Below are 11301 nucleotides of genomic sequence, written 5' to 3' on the forward strand. Positions count from 1 at the left end.
ACAGAGAGAGAGAGACAGAGAGAGACAGAGACAGAGAGCGAGACAGAGAGAGAGAGAGAGAGAGAGAGAGAGAGAGAGAGAGAGAGAGAGATTTTTTTCATTAAAAAGGAAAAGATACTTCTGCTAGAAAATTTCATCTAGAAGAAAGGTATGTAAGTGTGTGTGTGTGTGTGTGTGTGTGTGTGTGTGTGTGTGTGTGTGTGTAGAGGAATTGGGGTGGGGTGGAAGTAGATATGTTTAGGTCCTTCCACATCTTTCAGCTACCCCGGGTCAGTAATTTATGCATTTCTTAATTTCTGCACCTGTAAAAGGAGAGCATCATCACTTACCTCTTTGTAATATTTTGCCCAAAAAGATTCAGAATGAAAGAAAGATGCCAGGGTGTACGTGATAGCCACCATTTTACTTATGAAAAGAAAACACTTGCATGAGGGGACATGTATCCCAGAAGGGTGTCAGGAGCCAATTTCCTCCTAAAATCATTGCAGGAACCATCACCCTGGGGAGTCTGCAGAGAACCCCACACACCTAATTGTGTTAGGAATTGTTCTATTGACAGAGCCTACCCCACACCCAAATTGGCTGTTAATGGAGAGCTATCTGTTAGGGGAACCCACCCCACATTCCAAACTATCTAGAGAACTAGGTGTGTCAACTCGTGACTTCTTGGCCTACAGTGACCTGACTGAAGGTAACCACCTGGCTACGTGACCAACATGAACCATGTAACCAACGTGAACCACGCGGCAAGAGCACAGGCCCCTGTGCCCACCCACCAACTCCTTACCCTATATAAGCTGTACCCCATCTCTAATAAACTGAGGCTTTGACAAGAATCTCGCTTAGCCTCCTTCTTGTCTCCTAGCTCATATCTTCCAGATAGTGCCTCTCCATGTCCCTGGAAAAACTGAACTGCCAGGTGGGCTACAACCCCTAGACTAAGTAACCCGCCAAGGCAATCGACAGAAGGGGAAGAGGAGGCAGAAAACACTAGAACTGGGCTCTTGTGAATCTCAAATATTTGAACATGTGGTTTTGAAATAACATTCTTTGTCTTGCCTTCAAGGTTCAGAGACTTTTCTAAATGGACCCATTAAATATAAGCAAAGCACACACAGTAACAAATATTTTGCATAATTTTCCAATCTCTTCAGTTTTAGCCAATACACCTCCTACTATGAATAAATTTATCATTTGGAGCCAGAGGAGCAGGGGGCAGCTACATAAGGAGAAAATCAGCGTCATAATATATGCTCTTGGAAGGGTTCTGCATGGTCCACATTTTTTAGCCTTAGAAAGAACAAAGGGCTCAGGGGCTACAGTAGCACAGAGAGAGGAGGGGCAGGGACCAGGATTCCTAGCATCATAACCAGGTTTTCATGGTGAGAAGTAACAGTGTTCTAAGTTTCTCAATATGGTGGATTAAACACCCCCTCAATGACTAAGAGAAACCAATGTCAAAGACTGGGACAGAATATCAGGTTCTGTGGCACAGGTCCTCACCCTAAACCTGTGTTTGTGTGGCTACTGGTGTTTTAAGACTTTTTTTGTCACTAAGTCTGGCAGGAGGGTAGGATGGTGTTCCTCTTTGCCCCTCTGCACTCATTGACTACCCAGCCTCAACTTGTTTTGTGCACTTAAGACCTGACCTTCCTAGAGCAAATGAACCAGGTTTCTTTGCCTTCCATTTCTGGTTAAGTGTGCAAAATAAGAAGCACCAATAGGATCTCAGAACCAGTATCCCTGCTTTGGCTCAGGGTGTGATTGCTTCCTTCATGTGCTGGTACTGCAACACCCATTTGATGGGCCTGTAACCTCCTCTGCACAACTTCCCTAATTCTATCTTCTGCTTTGGTTCTCCTTAAGCTCTTGCCATTCTTTAGTATACATTGTAGTATACCTGTCAACACCTAACCTCACAGGGACCCTTGGAGACTAAAAAGTATGGCATACTTTTCGGTCCATATAAGTATTTGCTGACCTTCAAAGAGAGGACACTAGAGGAAAAAAGTCAAGCATGTTCATATCATTTATAAGCATTAGGATTGTACTTTCTATGGAAACCTTGTACCTCCATTTTTCACACAAAATATATTGATTAGTATATCTTCAATCTCTGCAGCCTGGGTCTCCAGGTAATCTAATATCAGAGATGTGAATGGGGATTCATTCCTGACAACTAAGCAGTGAATGGGTGACCTTCAGTACAGAATCAGTAAGATGGGTTCAGAACTAGAAAGCTGTTGCCTTTCCTGATATGCCAGAACTGTGATGAGCCCAATGATTATAAAAGGGAAAAAAAGACCAGGTTGGCCAGGGGGCGCTGATAGCAGCAGCCAGTGTCTACTTTCCAGGACAACCCACACCAAGAGGAGAAGTGTGTAGGGAGATGTGTAGAGGGAGAAGACTGCAATGGTCAGACCAAAGCTATATGTCACCTGTGACATACATCACTGTCTGTCAATTCTAGAGTTTCTGAAGTTGCTTACAATGCACTTCCTGTTTACTTGGGTAATCGTATGGTGTAGGAGGTCCTTCTGTATTTGTGATGCTTTCATTGGTGAAATAAAGAAACTGCCTTGACCTTTTGATAGGGCAGAAAGTAGATAGGTGGGGAGAACAGAACTGAATTCTGGGAGGAAGAAGGCAGTGTGGCAGATGCCATGAAACTCCTGCCTGAGACTGATGCTGGTTAGAATCTTTCCCGGTAAGCCATGACCTCATGGTGTTACACAGATTGGTAGAAATGGGCTAGATCAGGATGTGAGAGTTGGCCAAGAAGAGGCTAGATATAATGGGCCAGGCAGTAATTTAATTAATACAATTTCTGTGTAGTTATTATAGGTGTAAACTAGTGGGGCAGTGGGACACAGCCCGTTCCCTTCTATAACAATAGTATAACCTTCTGGAGTCTTTGATGGAGTTGAAGAATAGTTATAGTTGTCCTTAGTTATAATAAAGGTAGATATAAATATTCTAACTATAATTCCTGCTTGATAACTGTTTTGTTATATGTAATTTTACTAAGTTAAAGTTAAAACCTTCCTTTTTATTTAAACAGAAAAGGGGTAATAGTGTGGGAAGTCCTTCTGTATATGTGTTGCTTCTATTGGTTAAAGAAGAAAGCTGTTTTGGCCAGTGGCTTAGCAGAATAGAGCAGTGCGGGAAATCCAAGCACACAGAGGAGGAAAGGAAAAGTCGGACACACCATGTAGCCTCCACTGTAGGAGACAGATGCTAAAACCTTGCTGGTAGGCCACAACCTCATGGTGATGCACAGGTTAATAGAGATAAGTTAATTTAAGATATAAAAGCAAACTAGCAATAAGCTCAAGTGATTGGCCAAGCAGTGAAGTCAAGGGGTGGGCTCATTCTTCTGGCATAGGTCTATGGCTAGACCAGTCAATGGTCAGCCACTCCCAAAATTTCTGTGTCACTTTTACCCAAGCACATCCATAGTTCAGACAGAGTGTAAGCGGAAGGTTATGTGGCTGGGTGTTCCAATCCATCCACTGGTGTAACCTATGATCACGGGAGATGGCTAGTTCAGGCTATGTTTTGGGTCATCCTTGTAGATTCCTGGAAGTTTCACTTGAATGAGGTTTCTACCTGACCCAGAAATGACCGGATTTCCAGTCTCCACTCCATTATACCTAATCTATCATGTTCCCATCCCCACCCATACCCCCTGTCAATCTGCAAAATCTCTTCTATTTCCCCTTCTAAGGGAGATCCAGGTATTCCCTTGAGCATCCCTTGTTACCGAGTCTCTCTGTGGATTGTGACATGGTTATTCTTTACTTTACAGCTAATATCCACTTAAAAGTGCCTACATACCATATCTGACTTTCTGGATCACCACATTCAGGATGATTTATTCTAGTTTTAGCCATTTGTCTTCAAATTTCATGATGTCATTGTTTTTAACATGAGTAATACTCCATTGTGGAAATGTACCACATTTTCTTTATCCATTTTTCAGTTGAGGGAAATCTAGATTTTTTTTCCAGGTTCAGAGTACTACAAATAAAACTACTATGAACATAGTTGAGCCAGTGCTCTTATGGCATGATTGAGGATCACTGGAGTATATGCCCAATAGTAGCACAACTGGACACTGGTAGATCAATTCCCAATTTTCTGAGAAGTGCCATATTGATTTCCAAAGCAGATATACAGTACTCTTACCAGCAATGAAGAATATTCCCCTTATTCATCCTCTCCAGCATGAGCTGTCACTTGTGTTTTTGATATCAGTATTCTGAAATATGTAAGGTGGAATCTCAGAGTCCTTTTGATTTGCATTAACCTGATGGCTAAAGATGTTGAATGTTTCCTTATTTCTCAGCTATTTGAGCTTCTTCTGTTGAAAAATCTTTGTTCAGATCTATACCCCATTTTTATTGGATTATTTGGGTTTGTTGATGTGTAGTTTCCTGAGTTCTTTATATATTCTTGAAAATAGCCTTCTTTGGGATGAAGAGATGGTGAAGATCTTTTCCTATTCTATGGGTTGACCTACTGACAGTGAGTATCCTTTGCTTTATAGAAACTTTCCAGTTTCATCAGGTCCCTCCCATTTATTGTCGATCTTAATGTCTGCCCTATTCAAACATTATCTCCTGTTCTATGTGTGTTCAAGGATATTCCCCACCTTCTCTTCTATCAAGTTCAGTGTCTCTGGATTTATATTGAAGTCTATGAACCACTTGGACTTGAGTTTTGTGCAAGGTGATAGATTAATATCTATTTGCATCATTCTACATGTCAACAGCCCATTATACCATCACCATTTGTTAATGATTCTTTCTTTTTTCTATTGTCTAATTTTGACTTCTTTGTTGAAAATCAGGTGTCCATAGTTGTATGTATTTAAGTCTGGATCTTTCATTCCATTTCATTAATCTACCTATTAGAAAAGCAAATGAATCAAAACTACCTCTCAGGAGCAAATCAAAATACTGGAAAGTAATGGTCAGAATATTAAAGAGATAAATCAGTATACTACTTTGTGTTCCAAACAGTGATGCTGTGCCTTCAGAAATGATTTCCAAATAGTTCCTCATTTCTTGCAATCACCTGGACATATACATATACATATATCTCTTGATATTAGATTTCTATACAAGTCCATCTTCATCTTCATCACTTAATAAGCCCTCCTGCCATGTGACATACAGATGGTACTACCAATATCATTAATAAATCCATTCATGGGGCAGATACTATAGCTTAAACTTAAAATGAAGAGCTATGACTTCAGTGTGGATAAAGCTTAATGTTATTTATTCTAGGAAACAACAAAAGAAAACCCAGCCAGTATCATCTGTACTTAGCTAAAAAGAATACTAATTACTTTAACTAAAAGCACACTAAGTGTCTTTGGCATTAGCCATCACTTTAATAGCCTCCAAAATTTCATAAAAATCAGCCTTAGATGTTCACTGCTGAGGCACCCATGAGTTCCAAGAAGTTAGGCAAAGTGCTCAAGTACTCAAATCAGAAACTACCACGGCAGAGTTCTTATTCACCCTTGCTGTTAGCAAGCACTTGCCTAACTCACCTACACAGTAAGAAGAAGCAGGAAATGTGTGTGTGTGTGTGTGTGTGTGTGTGTGTGTGTGTGTGTGTGTGTGTGTGTGTGTGCGTGCGTATGTGCGCACGCACGCATGGTAAAAAGGAGGTTGAGTCTGACAGGCACATTACAGAAAGATGGATAAGAATTGCAAGATTACATAGGTTAACTAAGAAAGGAAGTACATTCCAGGAAGAAAATAGTACTGAGATATGAAACCTCAAAGAGTGGCTTTTGATAGGCAATAGCACTCTAGTTCTGAATTGCAGAGACTGTTCATACACAGAAAAGAGAATGGGGCCAAAGTAACTAACTACATAATGCAACTATATCTCTGGGTGAGCCATTCTACACTATAAAGAACTGAGTTCCCAGGATGAAGACAGGGAGTTAAAACCTGAGCATTCCCTAATGAAACACAAAGAAACCAGAGACGGGTTGCATCCATTATGCTTCTGGAGTAGGCCTTCTTATCCCTGTTTATCAGATGAAGAAACTGAGACACATGAGATTAAGAGTCTTTGTGGCCATTCAGCAAAGTTTTGTGATCAATCTGGTTTTGCTCTGAATTAAGAAATCCACCTCTTTGCAGGGCCCTGGTAATGTGTCCAGGAGGCATTTGCAGGGATAAACAGTAACACCGACTCTGAGTAGCCACTTCCCCCAATGCCTGTGCTCCTCACCTCACACTTCTCCACAACTGGCTGCTGTCCACACTCAGAGCTGTTGCCTGCCACGATGCCAGCCCGCAGGTTCTCACTGTCACCTGTTCCCTCTTCCATGGAGTAGGTCTTGGAGTGGTTCCCACGGCGTTGAGCAGGGCCCTGACCCTGGGCCAGGCTGAGCTGCCTGCGCAGTGAACGGTTTTCCTCCTCCACCTCTCGGACACGAACCTCCAGGCTCTCCCGCTCCCGCTGACTTGAGGCAGTGTACCTGGGACTGTGGGCTTGGGACTCCAGGGGAGACAGAGACACGGGCTTCCCATCTAGCGGAGGAGAGACCAAGGAAGCATCAGCTTAGCAAACTTACCTCCAGGAACCCCAGCATTACCTCCCCAGGCTCTTGACACAATCCCACTGCTTAGCAGGAAAGCAGATGGACTGTGAATGATAATTCAGTACATATTAAAATGGGAAAACAGTGAGAACAGGATGGTGTATTACGGTAATAAAAATAAGACTGATTAGAGAAAGACACTCTTAATACTGTTCCTACTTCAACACAATGCCTTCTCCTCCATAACACATATTTGAAAATGAACATTATTAACAAGTCACATAACATGTATGAATAAGGAGGAATGGAAAGTCTGAGATGTGGGAGCTTGAGAATGCAGAAGAGCTCACAAGGAAACAGAGGGAATGAAGTGAAGTTCTTAAGTGAACACCTAAAGTCATCTTCCAAACCAAGGAAAGCCTCCTCTGCCTGTATAAAGCCACTTATAAGCATATGATCTCAAGGCCGACTGATTGGGTTTCTGTTTTAATTTTTACAATTCAAAAAAACCACCACTTTGCAAAGGCAATTAGCATATATCTATATATGTGTGTGTACTCATATATATGTGTGTGTGTGTACTAATATATATACTGATATACATGTATATATATATGTATATATATGTATATATATACATATACATATATATACACCAATGCATGCTGACTATTAGTAATTCCAGAGACACAAAGCTGCTACTCCTTTTTGTTTGATCCAGCCTGAGTGCAGCTGTCTTAGTGGCTTCCATCTCCCTAACTGGCTAAAATGCACTTCTGTTTGTCCACAACCCAAGTTGTCTTGCTTGCAGCCTAGTCCAGGCTGAGATTCCAAACTATACCATCAAGGTATGAATCACACACACTATGTGTTTCACCTGTGCTGCCCATGCTGCATGGGATTTGTCTCTGTCAAGGACATTTGAAGTCCTTACAAATAACTGCTATTTTATTTAACCCAAAGTCACTTCAGGGTTAGCTGTACATGCTCCCAAGCCTATCAGTGCAAGAAGTAAGGCTTACAGAATTGCACTGCCATGAATTACAAATCAAAGGTTGAGGCAGAATCTGCAGAGGACATAAAATCACAGACGGATGAGAAGTGCACTAAAACTGGGCTAGTTAATCACAAGCCCCCTCCCCAGCTTTTGAAATCAGCCTCCATCTTTGGGTCCACCGAGAGAATTAAACAGTACAGGACAGGACTATGTTCAATGAAGAGAATGCTTGCCTGACAAGTGTGAGGCCTTAGCTTCCTTAGATGCACCTGACCTTGGTGAATACCTGTATCCCCAGCACTTAGGAGGGTCAAAAGTTCAAGGTCATCCTCAGACACACAGAGTTTGAGCTCCCATCTTTAAAGGGGGAGGTAGAAGTGAATGTGGACCTTGGAGAAGGGTAGATAAAGATGAACAACTTGCTGGTAAGAGAAGGCAGACTCCCAAGGTATGCAGAAAATAATAACGGGTTTCTTGCACACTCTATCCTAAACACACAGTGCCTTAATTATCAGAGGATAAGGTAGTCATGATGCCTGTATAGACAAGGAGACTGACACTATTAAAATTCACAGCAGGAAGGAAATAAACTCTCCTTGATGTCACACCTGGCTATGACCCCACATAAGGGGCTGAGTTAAAGGTCTCTGGGCTATTTCTTTCATGAAAGAATTAGGAACACAGCAAGCTTTGAGGACACAAGGTCCTGAGGAACTCTAGAAACTTATCAACAGGACCTAGCAGTTTACTTCAATGCTCTATCTTCTAATCCCTTCTGTGAAACAAAAATATAAATGGTGGCATAGCAACAAGGTTGGAGGCTTGAGGTCTAAACAACAACAACAAAAGGGCTGTGCCTCCTCCTAAAAGGCACCTCCCAGATAGGGATTCCTATAACCCCTATCTCAAAGAGGGTAATATAGAATTGCAGACAGAATTTAACCTGTTAATAACAGCAGATGTTCTGAGCACAGGACTGCAATGTATAAGCAGGTAGCCACAAGCTTTGGCTTCCTCTAACATAATTTTCACACAGGACATCTCCCATCATTTTGCACCTGGCCTTTACTATGTCAAGGTTCACACATAGGAAAACATAGAAGGCAGGTCCAGTACCAGGTTCCTTTCCTATCCTCTTGCTCCTTTCCTCACAGCCCACAAGCCTGTTTATGAAAATTGCAAGCTTTAATGACGTGCTTATAGAAAATCACATTCCTGTTGAATCCATTTCCAGCCTGTTCTGGGCCATATTTGGTTGTAATTAGTTCTCAAGCATTTGCAAAAGTTTTCTTGCTTTTCAGGACTCTACAAATTTGTCACCTATAAATACATAGAAAAAATGACACCTAAAAGGACAAAAAATCATATTGTGCCAGAGCCTGGAATAGAAAATGTGCCAATAGTGGACATGAGTGTCCTTTCTAGTCTGTTTTGAAGCCGCGTCACATTGCCCAAGGCCCTGACCTTTCCAACAAGTTTCTTCTTTTGAAAAAGGGGGAATCTGGGTGTGGGGTCTCACACCTTTAATTCTAGCACATGTATGGCAGATCTTCAATAGTTTGAGACCAGCCTGGTCTACATAGCGAGTTATAGAATGGCCAAAGATACATACTAAGAAACAAGCAAGAAACAACAAAAAAGAAAGGGAAGGAAAGGGAGGGAGGGAGGGAGGGAGGGAGGGAGGGACAAAAAAAGGGAAATGCAGACTCTCTCTAAGCTCTGGCTTCCTGTGCAGAGAAACCCTGCACTAACCTGGCTGTGAAAATCCTGTCACTGAGCAACTAGATGTGAGGGCTAGGAGGCACCATTGCTTTGCCATGTTGACAGTCTGCTCCCTTTTATTTGGATTATTTTATTTGTTCCTGATGTGCTGCTTCCTAACTTTGTTCAGTGGGCTTCACCAAAAACCTTTAGTGGGAGGTAATAAGAGTAAAGAGCAAGTCGTAGCCTTGTAGTCATAGCCTCTTGCAGTATGTCTTATGGGTCAGATTCTATAATTAACCCTCCCAGGATTAGATTCCATGGTCTAACTAAACTGCGATCACTCCATGTTTTCTTAAACTATCAGTTGTAAAGACCAAGCAATTACCCCTGCCATCACACAAGTACAAAGTCTTGTCTCTAACACCTTTGGCTGGTATACAGCTGACACATATGCAACTCCTTCTCTACCTAAAGAAGTCAGTGTACACCATGCTCAACAGGATGAGTCTACAGATCACAGACTTGCTGTGTCCATGAAGCATAACTTTTTTTTTTGCGAGTTTCTAATTGCCTAGTCTCAAGTTCGTTCACATATATTTGTAGTAAACTAATACCTGCCTGTATACTTTGATGGTCAGTTTTACATGTCAAATTAACTGGGTCATGAGGTTCCTAGACATTTGGTGTTTCAATGGTATTTTTTTAAGATGGCATGTGCATTTGTATCAGTCTAATGAGTAAAGAACTCCTCCTTCTCTAGGGTGCATGAGCCTCATCCAAACAGTAAAAGAGTGTGGGGACTGGATAGAGCAGAAAAGTCAACTATTTCTCTGAGGAACAGAAGTCCTTCTTGCCTGACCACTATTGTACCTGGACTTCAGATTTCTCCTGCTTACACTCTCAACAGAAGGAACTAAAGCACTTGCACTGTCAGGTCTCTAGGCTGCTGGCATGTGGGCTACACAGGCCTCCAGACTGCAATGGCCGCTATGTAGGCACTCTCATGTTTGTGTGTCAGTGAAAATACCCATACATGGTTATGCTTCTCTGGAGGCCCTTGACTGATAAAATGACCATAATGATCTACAGTCCAAATATGGAGGACACTGTCTGATACCAGCTTCTTTAGCTGCACTTAACAGGGATGTGAAGAAGAGATAGAGGGAAGAGTTTGTAACCACTAGAGATAAAATATTTAAAAAACTATGAAAAACACAAACCTAATAAATCTCAAACAACCAGTTATTTAATGAGAGACTATAATAGTTCATATTAAAGTAAGAGGGAGAGAGAACCAAGGCCACTAGAAAAAAATCAAAGGAAGTGGAGAACAATGGGAATTAAGAATAACTAAGCTTAAACTATGACCTTCTATCTACTACTGAACAGACTTAAGCAAAGTACTGCATTTTTCTGTAACTCAATGTGTCCATATGTAAATACTGAGACAGAACTGTGGCTATGTGTACTTATTAACCAGCACTGAGACTCAGCTGAGATTATGGAATGTTTTTCTTCATTCTTCCTCCAGTCCCATCCTTAACCCTAACTTTGTTTTCTGTTACAGTCTATTTATGAATCCAGTGCTTCTTTCTATGATAAAGTATATGCACATGTGTTAATCTAGTTCAGCCCACTTTGAGTTAGAAATGTCAACGAAGATATTATTCAAAACCTCAGTTGATAACTGCTTTCTCCTCCCTCCATAAATTCTGAACAAGCAAGAACTTTATCATTGGATTTGAAAATCTTTGAATCCACTCGAGATGAATGCTCTGAATAAAGAAGTAAAACATCTAAGATTCAGAACAAAGCAATCGGGGACACGGCCGGAAGACCGGGCGGCGGGACGCAGCCGGATGACGCCTATCACGGCCAGCGGGGACCGGCTGGGACCGGAGCAACTGCAGAGGACACAGGCTGCTGGCGGTGGAAACCATCCCAGCAGCAGAAGCAGGCTGCAGGGACCGCGTGCAACACCGAGATCAGATCGCCCCACTACAATTAAATCAAAGAGGTAGGCCTTTTG

At 41.8% G+C, this 11301-nt stretch overlaps 1 protein-coding gene across 5 annotated transcripts in view; it reads right to left on the reverse strand.

Annotated features, from left to right (window-relative positions):
* The window catches only part of Large1 (LARGE xylosyl- and glucuronyltransferase 1), a 573700-nt gene that overhangs the window by 272288 nt on the left and 290111 nt on the right, over window positions 1-11301 (reverse strand). For all 5 annotated transcript variants that reach the window (XM_026777408.1, XM_026777405.1, XM_026777407.1 and 2 more), the window contains one exon: window positions 6259-6560. In XM_026777408.1, coding sequence (XP_026633209.1) covers window positions 6259-6560 — 302 coding nt within the window. The remainder of the gene's footprint in view (window positions 1-6258; window positions 6561-11301) is intronic.

Source organism: Microtus ochrogaster, unplaced genomic scaffold (genome assembly GCF_000317375.1).
Source record: "Microtus ochrogaster isolate Prairie Vole_2 unplaced genomic scaffold, MicOch1.0 UNK63, whole genome shotgun sequence".
Taxonomy (NCBI): Eukaryota; Metazoa; Chordata; class Mammalia; order Rodentia; family Cricetidae; genus Microtus; species Microtus ochrogaster.